General features: G+C 40.2%; 1 protein-coding gene across 1 annotated transcript in view; it reads left to right on the top strand.

Moving 5' to 3' along the window:
* The window catches only part of LOC100924711 (zinc finger protein 260-like), a 35,811-nt gene extending 8,621 nt beyond the window's left edge, over nt 1-27,190 (top strand). Inside the window, exons 4-6 of the mRNA XM_031949218.1 lie at nt 1,019-2,733; nt 25,962-26,088; nt 27,135-27,190. Of these exons, the coding sequence (XP_031805078.1) occupies nt 1,019-2,733; nt 25,962-26,088; nt 27,135-27,190 (1,898 nt within the window). The remainder of the gene's footprint in view (nt 1-1,018; nt 2,734-25,961; nt 26,089-27,134) is intronic.
* The last annotated feature ends 514 nt before the right edge of the window (nt 27,191-27,704 follow it).

Raw genomic sequence — 27,704 nt, 5'->3', positions numbered from 1 at the left:
ATTTAAGATATACTTTAACATGTTTAATACTTATGAGACTGCCTGCCATCTAGGGGAGGAGGTAGAGGGAGGGAAAAGTTGCAAGGGACAACGTTCAAAAATTACCTATGCATATGTTCTGTCAATAAAAGGCTATTTAAAAAACAAAAACAAAACAAAATCCATAACATAACTTCCCCATGGTTAGCTACCTAATAAGTATCACAACTGGGATTCACAGTTTGGCTTTCTATTTCCACAAATTTAGGGATTTTTTTTAATACAGGGAAACATAGAACAAGGTTCAAGGATTTGAAGTGTTACCAAATGTAAAGAGCACCAGCTTCCTAATTCACAGACTTGGGTTCACAGCCTGTCTCTAACACTTACTAAGTGTGACATTGATCAATTCACTTCCTCTCTCAGTGCTCCTTTTCTATTGAGGCCTTTGTGACCCTGTTTGGGGTTTTCTTGGTGGAGATCCTGGGATGGTCTACCATTTCCTTCTCTAGCTCATCTGACGGGGAAACTGAGGCCACCAGGATGAAAGGACTGTTCAGGGACCCTCAGCAAGGATGTATCTGAGACCAAATTGAGCCAGGAAAATGCACTATGGCAGTAACACTTGCCTGTTCAATGGTCTCAATCTATGACTTTGATAGAAGGTTGCTACCTTACATTTACATTTAGTTCTATAAGGAGTTTTTTCAAGTAGAAATTGGTTATATCTATAAAATCAAAGCTTCAAACACTCTCTTCTTTGTGTTATCAGAGATCCACTTGAAATGTAATACTCTTTGGTTTTAGAATTATTGTTTTTCTCTCTGAAATTTTACCTGTTTTTGCAGTATTGGGCAGTTATGTTACTTCTCATCTATTTTTGGGCTTCAGCTCTCTCTTAATGTTTCTTCTACCTTGTCCAAATTGGTTACCCTTCTTCATTGGAGATGAATGAATCTAGAATTGCATGTAAAGTAGTTTTCTTTTCCCCCCACAACATTGTGCAGTAGGTGCTGACACTTTTTTGTGTTACTTTCAGATTCCCCAATTAAGAAAAGAGAATATGAAACCAAGGAGTCAATTTCAGAACATTGTATTACTATCAGAGAGACATCCAGAGAGAGACTCATAAAGGATAATTTCTGCAATTTTAAATTGGGAGAAGCTTGGAATCATGACACTGGATTAGAAAGGCAGATAAACAACCCAGAAAGAAAGTCCATGAAGCTAATTGTTAAGCACAGCAAATCTTCATGTAGCAGAATTTCCATACTGAAGAACATTTCTAAATTTAATAAATACAAGAAATTTTTCAGTTACCACTCAAAACAGAATCATTATCATAAAGTGTGTTCTCAAGGAGAACCTCATAGAATTGATGAATGTGGCAAAACTTTCCACATCAATTCATGCCTTAATGTACATGAAGGAATTCACCCTGGAGTGAAATCTCATAAATTTGGTGAATGTGATAAGCCTTCCAGCTACAATTCAGACCTTGCTGTTCCACAGAAAAATCTTCAGAAGGAAAAGCCTATTGAACAATGTAATAATGATAACAAAACTTTTAGCCAGACGGGATGTCTTTCTCAACATAAGAGACTTCCTACTGAAGAGAAACCTTATAAATGTAATGAATGTGGAAAAGGCTTTAGGTTGAAAAGATGGCTTGCTGTACATGGAGCAAGTCATACTGGGGAGAAGCCCTATGAATGTAATGAATGTGACAAAGCATTCTTCCAGAAGGATCTCCTTCAGAAGCATAAAAAAATTCATACTGGAGAGAAACCATATATATGTAAAGAATGTGGGAAAGCCTTTATGTTTAAGGGAAACCTGAAAATACATTATAAAATTCATACTGGAGAGAAACCATATGTATGTAATGCATGTGGAAAAGACTTTAGGCGTAAAGAAGGCTTGTATGCACATGAGTTAGTTCATACTGGGCAGAAGCCTTATAAATGTAATGAATGTGAAAAAGCCTACAGGCACAAATCAAGTCTTAATGCACATAAGAGAATTCATACTGGAGAGAAACCCTTTAAATGTAATGAATGTGGAAAAGCCTATGGGCAGAAGGCAGGCCTTAATTCGCATAAGAGAATTCATACTGGAGAGAAACCCTTTAAATGTAATGAATGTGGAAAAGCCTTCAGGCAGAAGGCAGGCCTCAATGCACATAAGAGAATTCATACTGGAGAGAAACCTTTTAAATGTAATGAATGTGGAAAAGCCTACCGGCAGAAGGCAGGCCTTAATTCGCATAAGAGAATTCATACTGGAGAGAAATCCTTTAAATGTAATGAATGTGGAAAAGCATTCTGGTACAAGGCAAGCCTTAATTCACATAAGAGAATTCATACTGGAGAGAAACCTTTTAAATGTAATGAATGTGGAAAAGCCTACAGGTACAAGGAAAACCTTACTTTACATAACAGAATTCATACTGGAGAGAAACCCTTTAAATGCAATGAATGTGGAAAAGCCTACAGGCAGAAGGCAAACCTTAATTCACATAAGAGAATTCATACTGGAGAGAAACCCTTTAAATGTAATGAATGTGGAAAAGCCTACTGGCAAAAGGTAAATCTTAATTCACATAAGAGAATTCATACTGGTGAGAAACCCTTTAAATGTAATGAATGTGGAAAAGCCTACAGGCAGAAGGCAAGCCTTAATTTACATGAGAGAATTCATACTGGAGATAAACCCTTTACGTGTATTGAATGTGGAAAAGCATACAGGCACAAGGTAGGCCTTAATGCACATATGAGAATTCATACTGGAGAGAAACCCTTTAAATGTAATGAATGTGGAAAAGCCTACTGGCAAAAGGTAAATCTTAATTCACATAAGAGAATTCATACTGGAGAGAAACCCTTTAAATGTAATGAATGTGGAAAAGCTTTCAGAGAGAAAAGAAGTCTTAATTCACATAGGAAAAGACACAACTGATATGAAACTATGTAATGAATGTGGAAAGCCTTCAAACTTAAGGAACATCTTAATGGACATAAGAAAACCCATACTGATGTGAAACTCTTTATAAGTAATGAATGTGGAAAAGTTAAGGGACATCTTACTAGACATAAGAAAACTCATACTGATGTGAAACTATATAAGTAATGAATGTGGAAAAGTCTTCAGGGAGAAAGGTCATCTTAATTCATGTAATGAAAGTCATAACTGACATGAACCTCTGTATATGAAATGTATGTGGAAAAGTCTTCAAACCTAAAGGACACTGCAATTTACATAAAGAGATTTCATACTGGAGAAACCGTAAAATTGTAAGAATTGTGGAAAAGCTTTTAAAAGTAAAAGAAATTCATACTGGAGGGAAATCCTTTGAATGTTCTGATGTTGAAGCAGACTATAGCTGAAATCCAAACTTTGCATAATAAAAAAATGAAAAACTGAGAAAACTTTATTGTGCAGCTCAAACCTTAAGAAATATCAGATAATTCATCCTGGTGAGAAATCTAAATGTAAAGAATGTAAGAAAGCTTTCAAGCTAAAAATATCTTTACTAGCTCAAGCTGATATAAATACCTTAGCCTTTCATACTGATTGAGCAGGTGGGTTTGGGGCAACAATCTTATATATACAGGGAATATAGAGGAGTTAAGAGACAAGATCCAAGGAGGAGTAGCTTGGGACACTTCTGGACAAAAGTTGTTTAACGATAACTAGACAATCTCAGAGATTGAACACAGTATAGATTATAATGCCAAGTAAACTCCAGTTTCATATCATTCTATGCAAATAAGAAAAGTTCTGCTTCTTTCATTATACTTATAACGGGGACCAAATAAATGAAGATAATTTTCAGCATTCATTTTTTTTCAAGACTTTAAGTTCCAAAAGTTTCCCTCCCTTCTCCCCTTCTAAATCAATTTGATATAGGTTGTTAGGAGCTGACTGTGCAGTCACCCTGGAAAAACATGAGACCCAGAGCAAACTGAAGATCACAAGGAACAAAGACCATGACGTGGCCTCAAGTGCGAAGTTCCTTGTGTTCCATGCCTCAGTTATTCTGATAAGTGACTCTATTCTCAGGTGTAAGCTCCCAAACTTCCTCTATGGTTACGCGAGTTTCATCTTGCTTACTTCAGCTTGTTGGCGCAGGCTTTGCAACATCCTGGTGGATGGGGGATAAAAGCATGGGGACAGACAGATGAGAGAGAAGATGTGAGCTCTTGCTGGAACACACATTAATAAAGTGCCTACTAATCTCATCTCTCCTGGCTTGTAACTCCCTTTGTTGAACATGATGGTCATGTCCAGATGTGCACCAAAGACTGGAAGGAGGTAAAACCTGGCTGTCTACAGGTATAGAATCTGACAAGTGGCACCCAAACAGGGATTTGAGGGGCATGAGGAGGACCGGGACCCTGTAGAAGGCAGGAAGACATAGGGAATACCCTGTATACAGAAATCAGGTGGGAAGATGAGCAATAAATTGCCTGTAATCAACCCAGAGGAGAATGAGATCTGGGCTAGGCAGTTATATAATGCAATGAAGCAGGGAGTTATGCTCCTGTTGAAAGATCTATGTGCTTTTATCTCTAAAGTTGAAATTGTGTCCCCTTGGCTAGAAGACATCAGCTTGGATAAAGCCAAATGGAAGATAGTGGGAGAACAAATGACTAGGTTATGAGACTGACACCCCTGGACTATTAGAGGATAAGGATGTTATAATATTTAATCTTGTGAAGGCTCTGTTTGAAGGAGCTAGCTGCCCACAATGCCGCTTCCGCAAAACAGCCTCAGAAGAGCCTGAGGAACACTGGCCGCCTCCACCACCCAAGGTACCCAGACCTGAGAAAGTTAGAAGCCTCTTTACCAGAGTACAGAGTAAATGGAACAAATGAAGAAAAGGAAAAACCTGTCCCAGCCCATCCCTCACCAGCATAACAGCAAAAGTAGAATTTACCAGTTTCAAGAAAAAATCGGGATTAGAGAAAGCTATTGAGCAAGCACATGAGAGTGGGAAAGACGGCGAGGGTTGGGGAATTTGGCCTGTCATAGAAATCCCAGATCCACAAGCCCCAAGTGGGGTATGGAGAAAGTATATTCCTATCCCATGGAAACATATTTAAGACCTAAAAGCTGCTTTAACTCAGTACGGCCCTACCACTCCTTTTGTACTATCCCAAACTGAGCAATTATCCATGATGTTTATTTTCTGCCCTAATTATTATAAGACTATAGCTTGCACTTGGTTGAGCCCTGGACAGGCTATTGTATGGTGAGCTGAATTTGCAGAGCAGGCTAAACAGGAAGCAATGAGACATGGACAAGCTCCACAAGTTTATGCAGCACTGTCCAGGATAGGACAATATGAAACCACTGATTCCCAGCTGCACTATTTGCCTGCAGAATGTGTCCTAGTGGCCGATTGTGCTAGACAGGCATGGAAGAAGCTAGTAGGAGAACAGGGTGATAGGAAAACTAGAGCACAAATGAAACAAAGCCCACAGGAGCCATTCCCTGATTTTGTGGTTCGCGTGCAGGAAGCAGTTGCCAGATATATGGGACCAGTGGAAGGGGCAGAGAAGGTGTTAAAGCTTATGCTTAGAGAAAACACCAGTCATGATTCTAAAAAGGCTGTGATCGGTCTCCCTGCAAATGCACGGTTAAAGGATACATCAAGCAGATGTGAAAAGGTGGGATCACCCACATATCAGGCCAAGTTGGTAGCAGGAGACATCCACTCTGATAAGGTGGGGGCTATCCAAGATTGTTTCTTTAGTATTCCCCTACATAAACAAGACAGGGAGAAATTCGCTTTCTCTGTGCCACAGGTCAATGGATAAAGCACCGGTCTTAAGGTATCAATGGAGAGTCCTCCCACAGGTCATGGCTAACAGCCCAACACTAGCCAGTGGTATGGTTCGCAGGCATTAAAGAACCAAAAGAAAATGGCCAGAGGCTTATATCTGCCATTATATAGATGATATCATAGTAGCTCATCCTTCCCAAGCCACCATGAGAGAAATTAGCAAAACTGTTCTAACAGAATTACAGCAATTAGGTTTACACATTGCACCTGATTAGGTTCAAACACATTCTCCTTTGTCATACCTAGGTTTTACACTGACTGATATAAAAGTAACCCAAAAACTGTTGACAATTCAATGGGGAAAAGTAACCACCTTAAATGATTTTCAGGAATTGGGTTCCATCCAGTGGATTAGACCACGTACCCCTATTCCTACTACTTTAATGAAGCCCCTCCATGAATTACTGAAGGGGGATTCTTCCCTGACCTTCCCTAGAGTATGGATGCCTGAGGCAAAAAAGGCATACCAAGATAGATTCTATGTACCAGCCATTCCCCACACCGGAGAGATCAGACCGCTCTCAGAGCCCTTACCTTGATAAGAAATGAAACTCCGTTTGTTGCCATACAGCAAGGACTTGAGTCCTTGAATGGGTGTATGGGACCAGAACATCTCAGATCATTGTCCTGTATTTCCAGAAAGCAGACAGAGCTCTCCTTGAGGCAGCAAAGAGAACAGCCATGGTGTTTGGCTGCCTGTCCATTGCTCATGTGGCTCTAACAAAGGAAGAAGTAAACAAGTTAGCCCAACAGGACTTCACATGGGCCACTCTCATTAAATGGGTACAGGTGACACAAGGTACCTCCCTGTTCTTAACTAAAACTATGTGGGAAAATTGGGCTGCAACCCCCCAAAAAGATAGTACAACAGCAACTGGTCATAGGGTCTAACATTTACTGATTCAACTAAGGAACATAGAGCATGCATGGTCCACAGTGAGTCTCAGGAAGTCACCATTCCAGATACCCCCCAGGACAGCACGCAAAAAATGAGCTCTGTGCTATAGTTCATGCTCTTAATCACATCCCCAGGCTATTCACATCATCTCTTACAGCACCTATGCCATCCAAGTGCCATGCACAAACTGGTGAATGCTCTCACTCTAGATCAGAAGGCCACTGTCGGCACCTTACTCTTGCATGCTCAGTGGACCCTTTCTGCATGCACAGGACCAGTTTACCTTTTACATGTTCACTCTCATACAAGTGGACTTGGCTCCATGTTTGATGGTAACAGGTTAGCTGACGCCGCTGTCTCCCCCTTCATCACCCTCCCTGCATACCTTCGTTCTCCAGAACAGGCTAAGGCAGCCCACTCCTCACTACATCTCTCGGCTCACTCCTTACATTGCCTGTATGGTGTCACTGAAGAACAGGTTAGCCAAATAGTCAAACAATGCTTGCATCATATTCATTTTACACCTCCCCCCAGTTCTGGAGTGAATCCCTGAGGATCCTTGCCCAATGAAATATGGCAAATGGATGTTGTGATATGTATTGACACTTGCTCCAAGTACCTAATGGCCACCATACAAGGGGTCGAGCAAGTCCGCCATGTCAAAAATCACTTATATCATTGTTTTTCCATATAAGGGACCCTTTTAGAAATTAAAACTGATAATGGTCCAGCTTATATTTCCCATGCATTACAGGAATGGATCAAAGAAATGGGGATTGTGCACTGGGCAAGCCATTGTAGAATGTGCTAACTGCCCCTTGAAGGCCATCCTCACAAAACAAGAAAGGGGAAGGGGGAGATTGACTCAGGATCACTTGGGTAAGGCCATATATCCATGTAATGTTTTACAACTTTCACCTGCCTCCAACCTAACTCCAGCCATGAGATATTTTGTCAGCCTAAAGCTCTCTTTTCAGGAGCCCGTTCACCCCTCGACAGAGGACATCGGTCAATTCCTTTATTGAAGCCTGGTAGGTAACTGAGAGGGGCCATATCAAGTCTTAATTTAGGGACCAGGATCTGTTTGTATCTATACAGGAATCGGGAGCCAGTGGGTGCCAATTAGGTGCATCTGAGTGGTGGAAGATTCCAGTGCAGAAGTGCCACAGAAGAAGGAGGAGGAGACAGAAAAGAGGATGGAGGAATCTGAGACACAGGAAAACCATGACAACCCTGTTGTGATTGCTGACAGCCCTTACTCTTATACCAGTGGATGAGGGTGTGCAACAATGGCCATAGTCCCTAATCCGCCTTGGCCCCAAATAATTACCTGGGGTGAAGCAATTCCAGAAATCATCTTGGAAGGCCATTGCAATGGGTAGGGAAAGAGCTTGGTCTGAAAAAACCTTGGAACCCTGTGACTGTTCCATCCATACTGTTCAATATTACAGGACTAGCACCAGACCCACCTATCTGTTTTTTTGAAACTAATTATATGGACTGTGAGCAGTTAAGGAATGTGTCTACTGCCATGATGATAGACCCCAGGACTACACAAACCTTGTATAGGATGGGATTGGAAGGAACAGAGTGCCCAAAAGGCACCCAGTTTGGTACGGAGATTTACCTGCTTGTAATCCCACCTCTCACACCAGAGTGTTTCCCAATGTGTCAGAGTGTAGAACTGCATCGCCAATGTTACAATTCACCAATGGGACACGCATGGCAGGCCTGGAACAATGTGACTAACACCAACATTTACACTTCTTTCCCTCTGGCTGCCTGGGTGACTAAGGAAGGGAGCCCCCAGATTCAGTTCTGGAAGGCCTTCCTTGCCATGAATTATACCAACATGAAACTGACTCTGAATGAATCTGAGACAGACCCTGGGTATAAGTATGTATGGCAGCACCTGTTTGGGAATCATCAGAACTGGAGTACTGAGGACTGTGCTGTTGATACTATGGGGTACATCTTTGGAACAAGGCCATGCCTTGGGGGAATTACATCTTCATGTTTGGTAATAATATAAATATCACTAGAGAAGGTTCTGATTATAACATTACTGTCAAAAATGTACTGTTTCTGAATGCTTAGGACCTTCCTTATACACCTACAAAATCATTATTAAAAGACCGTGTTTGTTATGCTCCCAGTGGAAACTCATGGATGGTACTCTACTCATGCTGACTGTACTCTAGAAAGTATCTCCCAGGCTTTAGCTAAGCTGAGGTCCTATAGATACATCAGTTATATTATTGTGGGAATCACATTGTTGATATCTCTATAGCCTCTTTTACTTTGTTGGCTCTGTCAATCAAAAATACCCAGGCACAGATTCAGCAAGCCCATTTTATTCGAGAGTTGCCCCTTAACGTATGTCGGAAATTTGCCATTCAAACCCGGATTAATAATGAATTCTATGCCCTCCTAGAAGGCTAAGGGAGACTGTGGTCTAGGTGGGTGATGAGGTAGACATATCGCAAGTGATGCAACAATTCCAATGTGATTATTATGTGTTCTTACTTATCCTATAATGAGGCCCAATACAATTGGACATGCATCAGAAATCATCTTAAAACTCTGTTCCTTAATTAGAACATTACCTCAGTCATAGAAGCTTTGCATAAACTATTGCAAGATATTAAGAATGCCTCCCACAATGTTCCTGGGCCTGCTCATATAAGCAAACAGCTTATTGAATGGCTTGCCCATTCTGCAGGATGGTTGTTTTCCACACTCAAGCCTTTTGTCACAATAGCAGTAATAATTTTGTTATTCTGTCTTTTATTCCCTTGTGTTGTAAACCTTTTTGTGTGAAAAATGAAAAGTACTCTTGCCTTTTTGTATGCTTCCACTACTTGGCATCCTTTCCCTGAGGAGTTGTAGGCGCTCTGCGCTAAACAATAAAAGGGACCTGTTAGGGGCTGACTGTGCAGTTCCCCTGGAAAAACATGAGATCTGGAGCAAACTGAAGGTCACAAGGAACAAACACCATGACATGGCCACAAGGACAAAGTTCCTTGTATTCCATACCTCAGTTGTTATGATAAGTGGCTCTATTCCCAGGCAAGAGCTCCGGAACTTCCTCTGTAGGTTACACAAGTTTCATCTTGCTTACCTCAGTTTGTTGGAGCAGGCTTTGTGACATCTTGATAGATGGGGGATAAAAGGAGGGGGCAGACAGAGATGAGAGAGAAGATGTGAGCTTTTGCTTGAATACACATTAATAAAGTGCCAATTCAACTGGGGAAACATTTTTACAGCTAAAGGTTCTGATAAAGGCCTCATTTCCAAAATATATAGAGAATTGACTCTAATTTATAAGAAATCAAGCCATTCTCCAATTGATAAATGGTCAAAGGATATGAACAATTTTCAGATGAAGAAATTAAAATAATATTATCTGGTGGTTTTTGATAGACAGTAATTATCATTTTAAGGAAAACTCCATTTATTCCTCTCTCCATTTAATAGGAATGAATGTTGTATTTTTTCAAGGAGATGATCATTCTTTGGATTTCTGCTGGTTTTGTTATTGATAGGACCATTTCTAATGCTAATTTTCCTAATCTTGAAGCAACCCTCATTATTGGTATAAATCCCATCTCATCTTAATGTATTATTCTGGTAATAAATTGCTATATGTTTTATTTAAAATTTTTGCTTCAGGTTTTACTAGAGAAATTGGTCTATATTTTTCTTTCTCTGTTTTGGCTGTTCCTAGGTTAGGAATCGGTACCCTGTTTGTTTTATAAAAGGAATTTGACAGACTTTCTTCTTTGTTTGTTTTCCTAAATAATTTATTGAAGGAGACAATAAAGACTTTTGGACTTTATCCCTGGATATTCTTGTGGTAATTACTCTATTGAAATGAAGGCTCGTTCCAAGACCTCCAGAAAGCTAATTAGAACATTACATCTTGGCACCCAAACATGGACTAAGGACTTAGACCTGTAACTTGGAAATAGGGTGAGTACAAAAATAGAAAAGCAGGAAAGTTTGTTAAGAGCTAAAGTAGTGTTTCAGCTGAAGTAGGACAAATGCTTAGAAAACAACCTTTCCCACCCCAAGGGAAGTGTGTAGAATGCATAGCTAAACTAATAAAAAAACTAAGGTTTGATTGTAACTTGGGAGCAGATCATTAGACTTTTAGAAATATTAGAGTATACCTCCCCTTGGTTCTCAAAGGAAGAATTACAGCCAGACAAGTGGAAACTAGTAGGATAACAATTAATTGAATATTACAATGATAATAGTCCTGATTCAATTCCAAAAGAAACATTATCTATATATAGACAGATAAATAGATAGCTATAGATATAACTTAATACAATTGGCTTTAGGGAATTACATAAGTTTTAGAATCAGGAAAAAGGAGAAAAAGCAGGAGGGGGATACTGATAAAACAGCTGACAAACATGAAGAATTAAGCAAGAAAGTTGTTAAGTTCAATGCTGATAAAATTAAGGAATGTGGAGCTTCACAGCAGGAACCATTAGGGCATTCCCCATCCCCTGACCTACCCCATTCAATGAACCCTTCATGGGTGGAGGGAGAAGGAGGAGGGGAAGGGGCAGTGACACCATCAGCACCATCCATGCAGGAGCTTGTCCACCCTATAACAAGATTGCAAAAGGCACTAGTTAAAGCTAAAAAAGAAGGACAGGATATATCTGATTTAAGAATAGAAGCATACCCTGTTATTCAAGAGTTTAATTTTTCAGGTCAAGAAAGGAGAAGATGCACTCCTTTTGGAAATTTTGGAAACTATCAAAGATCTAAAAAAGAGTTGCACTCTTTATGGGGCTACATCATCATATGTTAAGATGGTATTAGATAATCTGGCTTATGAAATTTTAACTCCTAGTGATTGGAAATTGATAGCAAGGACATGTTTAGAACCTGGACAAAACTTGTGGCTTTTGAAGTATAGAGAACGATATAGAATACAAGCCCAACGAAATAGGCAAAGTGAAGTTAATACTCCAATCACCTTTGACCAGCTAGCATGTATAGGTCCTTATGAAGATGCTTTAGCACAGATTCATTATCCTTTGATAGCATATGAGCAAATTGCTGCTGCTATTAAAGCATGGGGCACCCTCCTAGGAAAATAAGATAGAGGGAAGCCTTCACAAAAATAGCCCAACGTCCAAATGGACCTTTTGCTGATTTCATGGGACATCTGCAGACAGCTGTCATATGAACTATTGGTGAAAATGCAGCAACAGGAATAATGATAAAACAACTTGTTAGAGAAAATGCTAATGAGATTTGTAGAAGAATTATACTAGGACTACACAAAGATGCTCCTTTAGAGGAGATCATAAGACACTGTGCTACAGTGGGCACAAATGCCTTTTATACCCAGGCTATGATGAAGATCATGGGAAGACAAGGTCCCACGTGGCAAGGGACTTCCAGAGAGACTAGTCATTGCTTTCAGTGTGGTAAAGTGAGACATCTGAAAGCTCAATGTAGACATAGAGATAGAATGAGAGGACAGGATGAGAGAACAAGACCCAAAACCCTATGTCCAAAATGCAACAGAGGCTTCCATTGGGCCTCAGAATGTAGATTGATTCAGGGAAATGAGGGATGGGGCCCAGCTCCAAGATCTCAAACAAAAAACAGCTGGGGCATGATAGCAGCCGAGTTTACACCCAGAGAGTCTTTAGAAGTTCAATACTCTGATATGATCTATTAGGTGAAAAGCAATCCAATGGGAGAAAAGGATTACAGCGGAGAATACAGGTTTTATAATCTGACAGAAGGGCAGTGTCTAATGTGAGCAGCTCCAATATAATCATCAGGTGATGTGGAGAGATCCAGAAAGTGATGAATGAAAGGGACAAAATAGGTTAACTGTTTGGGAGAGAAGGTTTGCTTGTATCTCTACAGATGGAGAAGGAATAAAATGGGTGCAAATGAGCCATATTTGCCTTGTTCATCTGGAGAGAGAGACAGAAAAAGAGAAAAACCTCAAAACAAAGGAGAACTAAGAAATATCTGACACTGAAAGAGCATGGCTGATAATGAGACTATTACAGGACTGTCCCTGAGATGAAAGTTGTGGATAAGACTGTTATAGGACTTTAAAATATGCAGGAATCATTGGATTCCCTGACACATGAAGAAATGGACAATAGATTCCTTTTGGACTATTTCTGGGATTTATGGACATATATAATTCCTCATGTTGATTTATGTTGTTTGTTATATCACTACTAGCTTGTGTTATATTACTATGTGCTGTGTAATACCTCCCATGTTGATGGCTTTATGTATACCTGTTTCAAATGAGACCCTTCAGAAATCCACTAACAAAATCTGATTTGACTCCCCATTTTTCTTTGGTGTTTTCATCTCCCTGAGACATCAGGGAGAACATGATCACCTCCTTTTTTGGTGTATTCACCCCCCCTTTCTGAGAAGTCAGGAGGGTGTGATCACCTACTTTTTGAGGTTCTCAGCTCCCTGAGAAGTCCGGGAGGGTATGACCAACTATGTTCTAAATTAAAAGAAAGTAGGAGATGTAAAGGGCAGAGACTTTTGAGAAATACACTTAAGGCTCAGTATGATTGACTTAAACAAGGTGTTAACTCAGTAAAATTGATAAGACAATGGTTATCTAGTTTAGCATTCGAGTTCTCTAGTTCAGTATGATTGATTTAATCTTACAACAAATAATGGTTCCCTAGTGATATAATGATTGGTTTATACTCTGTATACTATAATGATGTAATTATAAGAAAGCATATAAACTGGGGACAAACTCAGCAAAGAGACAGACTTCAAGATAGAGACTGTTGTGGTGGCTCTCCTGAATTCCTCCACTGAAACTAAGACCTATTCCTGAGGGCCTCCAGAAAGCTAGCCAAGCCCCAGACAAGGAGACAGACTGTGAAGGAGACAATAAAGACTTTTGGACTTCATCTCTGGCTATTCTCATGGTAATTACTCTATTGAAACGTAGGCTGGTCCCAAGACCTCCAGAAAACTAACCAAAACATTACAATTTATATAATATTTCAGTGAATTTGTCTTTAGTAGAATTTTGCTATAATTCACTTGTAAATCCATCTAGGCTGAGAATTTTGGGGGAAGTTTACTGATGCCTTGTTCAATTTTTCTTAAGTCTGACCTCTATTTAAAAAATCAAACCACTGCTTTATCCTGTTTCCTATTTTATCTACTTCTAATTTATCCAATTTTTTTTCCCTGACAGATCCTAGAAAGATGCCATCTGCACTTTGTATCCACTTTCTACTTTCTCTAACCCAGCTTGCATTAGTTCAGTTACCTTTCTATTTGCATAGATTCATGAAAAACTATCTTTAAGGTCAGGACTGACTGTGATAATAAGAACAGCCATCAGCCCTTTAAATTTTACCAGACTTGGGGATGTGCTGTGTGTGTATTATTCCCTTTTACAGAGAAGAGCTGTGAAAATCCATAATATTATTCACCCTGATCATCTGCCTCTTAATGTAACAACTGGTGCTCCAAGCTTGGCTTTCTCTGAGGAAGGAGGAAAGGAAGAAGGGAGAGTTTCAAGTCTTGGCTGTCTTCCTTGTCCTCTGGGTGTCACTATTCCTATTATGGAGAGAGAAGGTAAAACTACACATCCCAGGGAGAGTCATCCCCTAATAAAATTGTTGCTTGTCCTTTATTCCTGAAAATTAGAGTTACCTCAGGGAAGGGATGCCCTGACAGGAAATGAATTAGACTTGAGTGAGGGAAGGCTGTGCAAGGTTACCAACCTCCCTTTGTTCTTCAGAACCTTCTGGGACCACTGGCTAGATACAAATCAGGATGACTGGAAGTAGCCCTGGATACAGGAAGATATCTAAGGTATCTTTAATCAGTCTTAGTTTGCCTGAGAGAATGCCTATTTAGTGATTAAGGCTGGTAAGGGCCTGGTGATCAGAAGAACTGGGGTAAATCCTGGCTTTTTCAATTAGGGCAATTTATTCAACCTTTTCTGGGCTTCAGGGTCCTCATTTAATAAATTACAGGCTTGAACTAGACAAGGGCATCTTAACTTTTTTTCTAACTCCTTTCACCACTCTGTAGTTGAGAGTCAATCCAGCAGGGTCTCTTACTCTTTTTGGAGTTCAAAGCATTCCTTTGCAAATGTTTGTGTATTTTCTAAATTTTAATAGAAATTTGGTTTGTAGTTTTTCTGGTTTTGATTGTTTTCCACATTTTATATTTGATTTCACTAGTTATGTTATTAAAATGACAGTATGATTGGGAAAAGTTGAATTTTTTCTTTGAATTTTCTTTTGAAATTTTGAAATTTTTTCTTATTTTTTCAATAGAGGATTTATCCATTCAAATAATTTATGTTCAAAATTTTGAGAAACATTGATTTGGTGCATTTAAAATGTGAATTGGGTGTAAATTGGAACATTAATCTATAAATTTGATGTGGAAGGGACTTTTAACATTGTTCTAATCGGGTCTCTTCCATTATTTTGGAATTGAAATTTAAATTAATGCTATATTGAATGAGATTAGTAGGAAAAGAAATTCAATCTATGGCAAGGTAATACATAATTTGATACTTTCAGTGCTGGATTTCTGGATACATTCATCATAAATCATTAGTGTAAGACAAAATGGTTGTCAGAATAAATTAGATGTGAAGGAATTTTCCCTAGAATTTCCTCTTTGTGTGTGGACAGTCTCTTCCTCAATTAAAAGGATTGGCTAAAGGCAGATGAGACCACATGAAAAATACTTTATGTATGGCTGAATAAGGCCAACTCCGGGAGTTGTTCCAAGGAATAATGTTCATATCCTAATTCTGTGACTTTTTAGGTGTGGGAGGCTGGAGTGTGTGATTCACCCTCTGCTCTCTTTAGTATTTTTACCTGAGAAACAAAAGCATTAGGCAGGGTAACCTTCAAGAAACTTTCCTCCAAATCTGTGGGCCTCTGGGCTTACTGTGAATTTTCCTTTTCAGTAGTATTATGGCTCCTAACATGTGTGAGGTTTCACTCCTTGCATCCCACTTCTGTACAAGAATTCTTTTTATGATTCATTTGTTTTATTTGTAACTAGTAGTTGGCTGCCTTGGCAGTGGATAGATTGCCAGGACTTAGGAAACTTGATCTTCCTGAGTCTAAATTTGGCCTTAAACACTTTCTAGCTATAGGACCTTTGACAAGTCACTTTTAACCTGCTTTACCTTAGTTTTCTCACCTGTCAAATGTGCTGAAGAAAAATGTGGCAAACCACTTCAATGTTTTTGCCAAGAAAACCCCAGTTAGGGTCATGGAGAGTTACATATGACTGGAAAGCAAAAAACAAAATCCATTTTAATTTCCCTTTTCTCAGCTCTGAAAGGGATGATATGTATAGAATGGATATTGTATAGGCTTCTTCCCTGGAATTGATATGGCTTACTTTAAATAAAGATCCATGTGTTAGAGAAGATAAATTATATTTTAATTTCTTTTTTTTTTTAAAGCATATGCATGGGTAATTTCTCAACGTTAACCCTTGCAAAACCTTCGGTTCCAAATTTTTCCCTCCTTCTCCCTACCCCATCCTCTAGATGGCATAGTCCAATATATGTTAAATATGTTATAATATATGTTAAATCCATATGTTTCCATTTCTTTAAAAAAAGGTTTATTGTTTCCTTTGTATGCTAACTTTCATGCCACAAATCAGCCAGCTAAACCTAAACCCTTTCAAAAAGGGAACTGACCTTAGCCTTTGGGGGGGGAGTCATTCTCTCTCTCTGTCTCTGTCTGTCTATCTGTCTTTTTCTCTCTCTTAACTTGGCAATTAAGATTCCTGAAGAACACCATGATATTAAATCTCTTTTTCTCAGAGTACAATATTTCAGACAATAGAAGCATTTACCAGGTCCTGCCCATTTTGGGAAGTCTAAGAATATATTCAGATTTGAATAACAAAAAAAAACAACAACAACATGACGTGAAACAGCCATTTCAAAACATCATCACAGATTTCAAAGTTGTGCTATTTATTACATGAATTAAAAGGGAAAAATAAGTTTCCTCTAATGACATCAGGATAGCAATTTCTAAGTCAAAATACACATATGATAACTTCCCAAGGGCTTTCTCTCAGATCAAGTGTACATTTATTTAGGAGAAGAGGTTAAAAACAAAATGAAGAAGCGAAACAGGGACAAGGTGAGGTAAATATGAAATAGTTTTGAAAGAGCAATATGGTTATCAAGAAAAGGACTTTTAGAGAAATGATTAAAGGAATATGCCATGAGGGATGAATATGCCATTGATTTGCAGCTTATATCCATAGATACTTGTTTAGCAGATTAAATATTATTATAGTAAGGAGAAAGACAGCATTAAACGGAAGACCTTAGGAGAAGGACATAGAGAACTCTTCCAGGAAGCTAGAGACTTCAGTAATTGGGATGTTCCCCTCCTCTGAAGATTAGTCAGCAATGCATTTCAGCTTGAAATCATGAGAAAACATAAGGTCCTGGCACTGTGCACTTTAAATAAGATTGAGTCCCTAGAAACTAACAACATGCTTCAGAAAGTTAGATCATAGAAAACATAAACCAGGGTTGGTTACAGAACATTGTTTCTCATAGTAACATACTATTTAAAGATATATAAGCAACATGATTCCTCTCAATAAATGGCTCTGTTGAATTATCAGCAATTCCATCTCCTTATTTCAACCTCCACTAGCCCATTTGTTGTGCTGGCCCCAACAGAGGAAGATAGAGAGTACCTCATAGTGGGCTTAGTCCTAAAAAGGAATTACCAAAGATCTCCATCATAAGCACATTTAATAGGAGAAATAAACATTGAGTGTTTCTTAAAGGAGGGAACAAGGATGTGCATTGAGATGTTGACACTATCCTGAATATACTAACAAAGGCAGTCTGAGAAAGCCTGGCTTCCCATCCTAGATATCTGGATACATCATGGTTACCTTTACTATGGTAATAAGTTTGGGAAACTTAAGTTTGCAGGATGTACATTTTATCATTTCCAATGAAAAAGAGGGAATAAACTGGTTTCAATATTTTCATCAGTTTTAATTCCAGTCTCTTCCCTTTGCAGACGTCTACCATTCTGTGCCTGTTAAAACCCAAGGGTTCTTTCTCTATACCTTTTATACATGGGTGTGAAAGGGCTTAGAATAAAAATTCACATGGAAAGGTATAAGTAAAACGTCACATGCTTGCCACTCTAGACAGACTCACTTAAGTTGCAAGACAAGATATGAGCTGACTGGAGAAATAGACGTGATTTTGATTTTTTTTTTTTTTTTAGTTGAATGTTTGGTCTTAGACTGAACCTTTACAAAGAAAAAAATTTAAGGATTTTAGATTTGAAGGGCATTCAATTAAATTCAATAAACATTTATTAAACTCTACTTCAAGGCTAGACATAGCACAAAGTATGGAATACAAAAATAATTAACAAAAATGTTTCTTAATTTTAAGCTACCATGAGGAACTGTATCAAATGAGTCAAAAGCAGGAGGAAGTTACCAGCCATCCTGAACATATCCTGTAGATGAAAAGTAGAGAGTTTAGTTAGGAATTCCAGCTCTCAACCCTTCATAAAATAAAGGACAGGACTTTAGTGCTCTGTTGTCCAGGCCTCCACCTGGAGGGTATGTGAGAGAGATAATATGGTTGTGAGAGATACGAGGTAGTCTGCCATTTGCTTCTCTAAGTCCATGTTACAATGAAGAAACCAGGCAAACAGGGTTGCATTTACCCTAGCCAAGGATCACAAGTCAGGATATTTTGAGAATAGATTTAAACTCAGGGAAATGTCTTTTTGATTTCCGGTCAAGTACCTTAACGAGTAGAAATTTGAGGATGTTACTAAAAATCTGATGTTGTTGGGATTATTAAGAAAAATGTTAGGTGATGGGTAATCTTGTATTTGATATTAACAACATTTCTGTCCCCTGCTCTATTATTAGTGCCTAATGATTGAGTGTTCCTTACATCTGACTCCATTTCTTTCCCCAGCTGCAGGCATTACTCCTGAATTTTTAATGATTCTTATACATGATGAGTGATGGAAGGATCAAGTCTCTCTGTCTCTGCCTCTTTCAGCATCTCTGTCTCTGCCTCCGTGTGTCTGTCTGTCTCTGCCTTTCTTTCTCTCCCACCCCTCCTCCCCCCGGACAACACACAATCATACACACAGCCTCAGCTTCTCGTTATCTAACTGTAAAACTGAGAAGTGGGACAGGTTTTCTGGTGTTGTATTTCCCCTTCCCCCTTCCCCCTACGAACTATAGTGTTCCTCTCAGGTTCCACTTCTCCTTATTATAGGTAACTACCTCTTTTAGGCTATTAAACCACTTCCAGGATTTAGCCCAGCTAGGCTACTCCAACTCACTTCATGTTTAGCCTTCTCCTGGCTCAACTTCCGACAAGTTATAAAAGGAACTTGTTTTTTTCCTTCATTAATCATTAAAATCTCTTTCCTGGGTTTCATCTCTCTCCATCTTTTCCTAAGTCCACAAACATTGCTCCTGAGGCTTAGAAAGGGGAATTTTCTGCTAGAAGCTTAATAAAGATCTATTTGGTGACCCTGAAAATAGCGGGACAGGGTGCAGGAGGAAAGGCCGGGAGGAAGGCCGCCTCTGGAAGATCTCTCAGGAGTGGGAGGATTGAGATTCTGAGGGTTATCATAGCTGGGCTGTGATGGACAAGTCTCCCACCCCCATACACAGACACGCCGCCTCAGCTTCCTCACATGTCACAGGAGAAGCTGGGGGGAGAGACCCGGTCCCTGAGAAGCCCTCCAGCTCTGGCGCTGATCACTGCCCCAATGCGCTTGGCAGGTAGAAGCACTGTATACATGCGCGCTAGGACTAGGGCCGGCTTGGGGCGGAGCATCCTATGACGTCACTCTTCGCCCCATTGAGCGCTAGAGCCTGCACACAGGAGTTTCTAGCAATTTCTGCGGCGATGTTTCACAGCCCTTCTCTGTCCTGCTTTCCCTCCCATCCAGCTCCCAGCAGAAGAAGCGCCTCGAGGACAGAGAGCACCTCCATGAGCGAGCCCTCACCGCGCCCGCAGCTGGAATTTACCAGAGCCCTTTAAGGCCCAGAGACTGGCACGGCTCCCGCCCTGCGCTCCAGCCGAAGACTACATTTCCCAGAAAGGAGGAGGGCATCTCAGGGACGCCCGGAAGCCAAGCGCCTGGCTGTCTCTGAGCAGGCGCAGTTAGGAAGATGTCTGTTTCTGCCTTTGCCGCTGCCTGAGGAGGAGGAGGTGTGAGGGCGCATTGCCCACGTGCGTAGTGGCTTGGGCAGGGCGCTCGGCTCAGGCAGCCCTGGCGCAGAGAGGGGGCCGAGCTGGGCGGGAGAGCCAGACGCTGTGGGGCTTGCGGAGAGCGGGTGATGGAGGCCCCAGAGTCGGGCTTGCGCCGCGAGGAAGAGTCACAGCGCCGCGCTCTCGGCAGACAATGGGTGTGAGGATCGCTGAGAAATGAGGCATCCATGAGGCCCAGGAATGGTCAGTGTGAAGCGTGGGGAGCGAGAGCAAGACAAGGCGCTCAGCAGTGCTCACTGTACCTAGGAAGGCCCCCGTGAAGAGTTAGGCCAGGTCCCAGAGCTGGCAGAGTAAACCCTGAAAGGACTTAGCCCTGAGAGCTCGCATGGGAGGGTAGGGATGGAGGCGTGGGGAGCTAGGAGAAACCACGTGGCAGGGGAGGAAAGGAAAGAAACCACGTGGCAGAGCGCCTGAAATGAACAAGAAAGGCAGTGCGTGGAGGACCCGCCAGTAGTTTTAGGAAATACAACCTGAGGACCATAACTGGAAGTTTCTGAACAGGCTGTGGAAGTGCTTAAGGCCTCTACAGAGGGCTGTCTAGTCTGACACTGCCGAGGCAGCACTTCCCAGATGGGTGAACCATGGAGGAGCTGACCTCTGTAGTACTCTTTGCCTGCTTTCGGCAGGAATCAAAACACCCTCAGACCTGTTCATTTCCCCATTCCTTTAATTCTATTAATTTCAGCTTAAATTCATTTCTTGAATCTTTGAAAAAGTGGTCGGATCCCTAAACAGAAGGGGCCTGTGGGACCACTGAGACTTTAGGCAGTCCCCAACACTTGTTAGTGTGTCCAGTAAGTGGGAGTGAGATACAGCGTCTGGGGCGGCGGAGGCAACTAAGCCAAAGTTTGGTACATCCAAGGACCACAGAGTTCGTTCAGCACTAGTAGCAGAGATGAGCACAAAGTCAGTAGAGGACTTGCTCGTACTTCCTCTCCCATCGTCATCATCTCTGTACAGTAAAAAGCCTTCCATCTAGGCATCTGTAGGAAACAAGCAGATTGTCCCTCTCAGCCTTTGACAAAAGGTCACATTTTCTAGTTTCACACTAACTAAAAATATGAAACAAGATCCCACTGCACTTAGTGTTTGTTAATTAAAAAAGAACAGTTTTCATTCAGGAAATGGTGACTTAATCACTTGTACAAGGAGTGTTTCCATCAAAGTCATTCAAAGACTTTTCATAATACCGCATTGCAAATAACCCTGTTCAGTGATGCTCTGATCATAAATATGCATGATATTTGCCAGCCGTCTTTACTGTGATGGAGGATTCCTAGTATAGAGGGCCTGACATGCTTCTTTTTGCATAGGAAATTGTGCTAATTTCCTCCAGCCCCAAAAGATCTCTTGAGAGAAGTCTGTAATTACCCAAAGACTTGGCACCAAGTGGTGTCAGGAAGTACCACAAGAGTATTTTATCCACATGGGAAAAACCAAGAACATGAAGAGTGTCTGTTGCCCAGATTTCTCCCAGCATTTGGAGAAGGAGCTTAGTTGGCCCATTAGGATGTACCTGGGGGACCCACAGATGGCTAAATTGAACAGGAGAAAGGGAGCAAGCTGGATTATCTTCAGGAAATTATAGAGCTCCTTGGATGACCCCCAGGCTTCCTAGAAAGAGCAGTTCTATGTTTTAATACCAGTGTTGTTATAAGTCAGAAAGATCAGGAGTGCAACAGACTCCAAAGAATTAAAAATTAATTTCACACAGAGGACAATTTAGAGGCCTGAGGCAGATGTGAGAAGGCTTTCATGTCAAACACTGCTGAACATAGAAGAACAGGATTGTAAGGTGTCTTTGGTGATCATGTGATGGGAAGGGAGAATGGGCCAGTCATGCAGCAGTTGTCAGAGATAACAAGTGCACAGATAGAATGTTGCTCTAGCATCTGGAGAGACCGGGGAGAGAAGGAGAAAGCTGTATTCCTTTGGAAGGACATGGCCAGGAGGCACATGGGGGGCACAGGTAGAGGTGGACTCTGAATGCCAGCTTGTGAATCCATGGCATTGGAAATCCACTGCAGCATTCTCCACTTTGCCTTTCTGTAAGCATGTGTACATTTGAACCCATCAACCTGGACTGGAGAGTGCTTTAAGGTATGAAGCCCCCCCAAGTATTTATATTGTCTGCACTTATTTTAAGTGGAATTTCTCTTTCTGTCTCTTGCTGCTGGATTTTGTTTGGTAATGTGTCCAAAAGCCAATGATTTCTGTGCGATCATTTTATGTCTTGAAATTTTGCTCAAGAGATGAAGTATTTCAGGTGGTTTTTTTAATCGATTCTCTAGCATTCCTTAAATATACCATCATATCTTCTGCAAAGAATGAGAGGTTTTTCCCTCATCGCTTTTGCTATTTACTCCAATTTCTTTTTCTTCACTTATTGCTGTAGCTAACATCTCTAGTACAATAATGGTGGAATTGCTTCACCCCTGATCTTATTGGGAATACTTCTAGCTTATATTCATTACAGAGAATGCTGGCTGTTGATTTTAAATGGATAATAATTATCATTGTAAGGAAACCTCTTTATTCCTATTCTCTCAAGTGATTTTAATAATCTGGGGTACTCTATTTTATAAAAAACTTTTTCTGCATCCATTCAGATAATCAAATGATTTCTTTAGGTTTTGTTATTGATGGGATCAATTTTGCTGAAATTTAGCTAATCTAGAATCAGTCGTGTATTTCTGATATAAATCCAATGTGGTCATAATGTATTATCCTTATGATACATTTCTGTAATCCCCTTCCTAATGTTATATTTAAATTTTTTGCATCAGTATTCCCATTGGATTGTATGAAATATCATTTTAATGTCTTTATTTGGCTTCCTAGTTTAGTAATCAATACCACATTAATTGTTCTCCAAATTGATAAAATTAACTGGTGAATGCATCTGATCCTATGGATTTTTTCTGGCAAGTTCATTGATGGCATGCTCAGTTTTTTTGTTCTCTAAAGTTTCATTTTGTGTTTTATTTTCTGTTCCATTCATCTTGACAGTTTATATTCTTAGAGATATTCATCCATTTCCATTAGGTTTTCATGTTCATTGGCATAAGGTTGCACAATATTTCTCCTACTTATTGATTAAATTTACACTTGAGAGATGATACTTTCAGCCTATTTTTTTTTTTTAATGGTAAATTGTTTTTCTTTCTTTCATTATTTTGGTGGGCAATGTGGGAACAATTCATGGAGGTTATTGCCTTTAGGGAGCTGTACCATCACCGGCCACATGAAGAGAACTTTAACTCAGATCCAGGTATTTGCTGATCTTGGCCAGGGCACCATGAAAATTGGGGTTTCTGGGGAGTAAATGTGAAACAACAAATAGAATCCTGAACCCCCAGCTTCCAGATTCTTGTTAGACCCAGTTGCTCTCATCATTCTTGTCTGGATCGCAGGTGCTGATTTTCTGGGCCAAAGTCTCTGCCACGAGCAAAGGGAAGACAACGTCAGCATAGCCCTTAACTGGCTTCTCTTCCATTCTGATCTTACCCTAGGACACAGCGAGGTCCAGGCTCGGATCCCAGTCTGTGCCGTCCAGTTCCTGGCTTGTGTTGCTATACGCAGCATAATCGGCTCAGTTCTCATGAGCTCAGCATGGGCAACATATGTGTCACCAGGCCTTCCTCAGGGCAGTCTGACCTGATACAAAACCTGAGGCAAAATCACTTTACAGAGCTAGAACAAATGACAAAATTCTTCTGGAAGAACAATAGATCAAGAATTTCAAGGGAATTAGTGAAAAAAAAAATGCAAAGGAAGCTGGCCTAGTTGTGCCAGACCTAAAACTAATCTAAAGTATATTAGTAAAGCAGTGGTTATCAAAACCAGATGTGACTGGCTCAGAAATAAGAGTCATTGATCAGTGGAGTAGATTTCACAAGACATAATGACTAGTGTTTGATAAGCCCAAAGACTCCAGCTTCCACCACAAGAACTCACTATTTGACAAAAATTGCTGGGAAAAGCAGAAAATAATATGGCAGAAACTAGACATTGACCAACACTCATTATCCTATACTAAGATAAGTTTGAAATGGGGTCACGATTTAGACATAAAGGGTGAAACTAAGGGCAAATTAGCAGAACAATGGATAGTTCACCTCTCATAAAGACCTCATTTCTAAAATACATAGAGAATTGTCCCAAATTTATGATAATATAAGCAATTTCCTAACTGACAAATGGTCAAAGGATATGAACAATTTTCAGAGAAAGAAATTAAAACCATTTCTAGTCAGATGCAAAAATTATCCAAATCACATTGATTAGAGAAATGCAAATTAAGATAAGTCTGAGGAAACACTCTGAGATTGACTAAGATGGCAGGAAAAGATAATGATAAATGTTGGAGGGGAACTAGGAAACCTGGGACATTAATACGTTGTTGGTGGAGTTATGAACTGATCCAGTTATTCTGGGGAACAATTTGGAACTATGCCCAAAGGGTTTTAAATTGTGCATACCCTTTGATCCCACAGTGTCTCTGCTGGGTCTGCAACCCAAAGAAATTATAAAAATGGGAAAAGAAACCACATGTGCAAACATTTTTGTAGTGGCAAGGACCTGGAAAATGACTGGCTGAATAAATTGTGGCATATTAATGTTCTATACAATCTATTGAACAGACTGATTCAGAAAAGCCTGGAAAGACTTGCATGGACTGATGCTAAGTGAATTGAGAATTACCAAGAGAACATTGTACACAGAAAGACTATGACATGATCAACTGAACAGACTTGGCTTTTTCAACAGTGAGGTGATTCAAGGTAGTTCCAGTGGATTTGTGATGGAGGGAGCCATCTGCATACAGAGAAAAGGCTATGGAAATTGGATATGGATTAAAATATAGTATTTTCAACTTTTTTGTCATTATTTTCTTGGGGGATTTTTTCTCTCATTTTTTCCCCCTTTTCATCAGGTTTTTCTTACAAAGTGTGATAAAGGTGGAAATTGTTCGAAGAAGTGTACATTTTTAATCTATATTTGATTACTTGCTGTCAGGCTAGGAGGAAGGTGCAGAGGGAGGGGAAAAAATTTGGAACAGGAGGTTTTGCAGGAGTAATTGTTAAAAAGTATCATTGCAATGCCCATCGATTGGAGAATGGCTGAATAAATTGTGGTATATGAATATTGTAGAATATTGTTTGGTAAGAAATGACCAACAGGATGATTTCACAAAGGCTTGGAGAGACTTACATAAACAGATGCTGAGTGAAATGAGCAGGACCAGGAGATCATTATATACTTCAGCAACAATACTATAAGATGATCAATTCTGATGGACGTGGCCATCCTCAGCAATGAGATGAACCAAATAAGTTCCAATAGAGCAGTAATGAATTGAAACAGCTACACTCAGCGAAAGAACTCTGGGAGATGACTATGAAACACCACATAGAATTCCAAATTCCTATATTTTTGTCCGCCTGTAGTTTTGATTTCCTTCACAGACTAATTGTACACTATTTCAAAGTCCGATTCTTTTTGTAGAGCAAAATAACTATTTGGACATGTATACTTATATTGTATTTAATTTATATTTTAACATATTTAACATGTATTGGTGAACCTGCCATCTGGGGGAAGGGGTGGGGGGAAGGAAGGGAAAAATTGGAACAAAAGGTTTGGCAATTGTCAGTGCTATAAAATTACCCATGCATTTAACTTGTAAATAAAAAGATATTTTTTTAAAAAGTATCATTGGACACATTTTCAAAAAAAAAAAAGTATTGAAAACTAAAAAGGAAATAAAAATTTAAAAAACAAACTATTTCATTTTTTGGTTACATTTTGAGTTCTATGTGTCTCCCTCTCTTCCTCCTAACCTGTCTTTACTAGATGACTTTTGAAGTTTCTTTCTTCTCTCACACTAAGATCCTATGGTTTTTCAGAATTTATTGACATTTCAAGATGTTGTGGTGGAATTCACCCAAGAGGAATGGAACTATTTGGATCCTGCTCAGAAGGACATGTACAGGGACGTGATGCTGGAGAACTATGAGAACTTTGTCTCCCTTGGTAAGCTACCTTCTTTTCAGTTATCCAATCAGCATTCATTTATCTCTGGCTGAGTACCAGAAACTATATAGTAGTCACCAGGGGACAAAGGAAAAATTAAGACAGGTCCTGCCCTCATGCAACATCAGAACTATTCAGAGAGATACCAAGAATCTAGTTAGTACAAAACAAGTTATTTCTAAGGGGATGGCAATAACAAGTAGGGGGATAAGGAAAAGCCTCATTCTAGAGATAGCTGTCCCTCAGCTAACCTGTGAAGGTAAATGGGGACAAAGGAAAAATTAAGACAGGTCCTGCCCTCATGCAACATCAGAACTATTCAGAGAGATACCAAGAATCTAGTTAGTACAAAACAAGTTATTTCTAAGGGGATGGCAATAACAGGTAGGGGGATAAGGAAAAGCCTCATTCTAGAGATAGCTGTCCCTCAGCTAACCTGTGAAGGTAAATTAGGGTTGCAAACATTGAAAGGCAAAGAGGAGAGCATGGCAGAATTGGGAGAATATCCCATGATAACCTGCAGAGATGGCAGGGAGAACTACAAGGTCAGAGAATTCCATCTGTCCATGACTATGGGGTGACTGGGGAAATTGGCTGAATATGAATTTGCTGGACAGAGAGGGAGAGTCATACAAATACCTTTCATACAGAGATGCATTGAAATATTTGAGAAATTTTTGAACAGTTATTGCACCTCCCAGACAAAAAATCCTTGTTTTGTCCATCTGGAATTCAGCAGCTTCCTTCTGCAGCCCTGCAGGCTCTCCTTTCACACTCTCTGCTCAGCTAGGCTTCAGTTTCTCCATAGAGCCTCAGGGGAGGGAAGGAAAGACTTCTCCTAAGACTAGGAGTGGGTTAACATTGACTAATTAATCCTTGTCTGCAAGAAGAGGCTCAAATCCCTTCCTCAGTTTGCTGAGAAACTTCTTAGAGTCATTGTCTTCCGGCATTTCAGTACTGCACCTCTTCTAGAAGAAACAGGACTTAGTTCTGAATGCTCTGGATTCTCAGCACTTCCTTACCCAGCTCTTCCTCTGCCTGAGCAGGGCTTCCAGTGCTAAACCAGCTTGATTTCTCATCGGGAGGAATGAAGACTCCCTAAGCTAGGCAGGGAAGAAGACCCCATATCATTTCTGAGGTGAGTACAATCGCAGAGAGGTGCCGTCCCTCCAAGTGCAGCTCTTGGACTGAAGGGACCTCTTAGAGGTTCTTGGCTTCCATGTGACCTCAGATACCTTTCCAGCAGTGACGGAATCTGAGGTCCCTTGTTCTCACTCCCACTTGATTTCATCCTGTGATAGTCAATGTGAAAGACAGCTGCAATTTCCTCTGAGAATGAATCTCCTGCTTCCAGAGAAATCCCTATCATGGAGGGACTTACAAGATCAGATGCAGGTGAAAACCCCTGGACCTACAGGATAAGGTTGGTCCAGGACAGAACTCACTGCCAGCAGGAGGACTGACAGGTCCTTACCGGTGGTTCACTTATGGAAAGATGCAATCTGGAGCTGGAATCTCTTTCAAGAATCCTAGAGGCTAGAAAGAGGAGCTGGTGATACCTTCCTGCAAAATCCTGCTGAAACCTCACCTTCAGTGAACAGAAGATGGTTTTCTTA

This window comes from Sarcophilus harrisii, chromosome 2, assembly GCF_902635505.1.
Source record: "Sarcophilus harrisii chromosome 2, mSarHar1.11, whole genome shotgun sequence".
Taxonomy (NCBI): Eukaryota; Metazoa; Chordata; class Mammalia; order Dasyuromorphia; family Dasyuridae; genus Sarcophilus; species Sarcophilus harrisii.
Note: the sequence above shows the minus strand (reverse complement) of the source record. Positions and strands in the feature narration are given on the sequence as shown.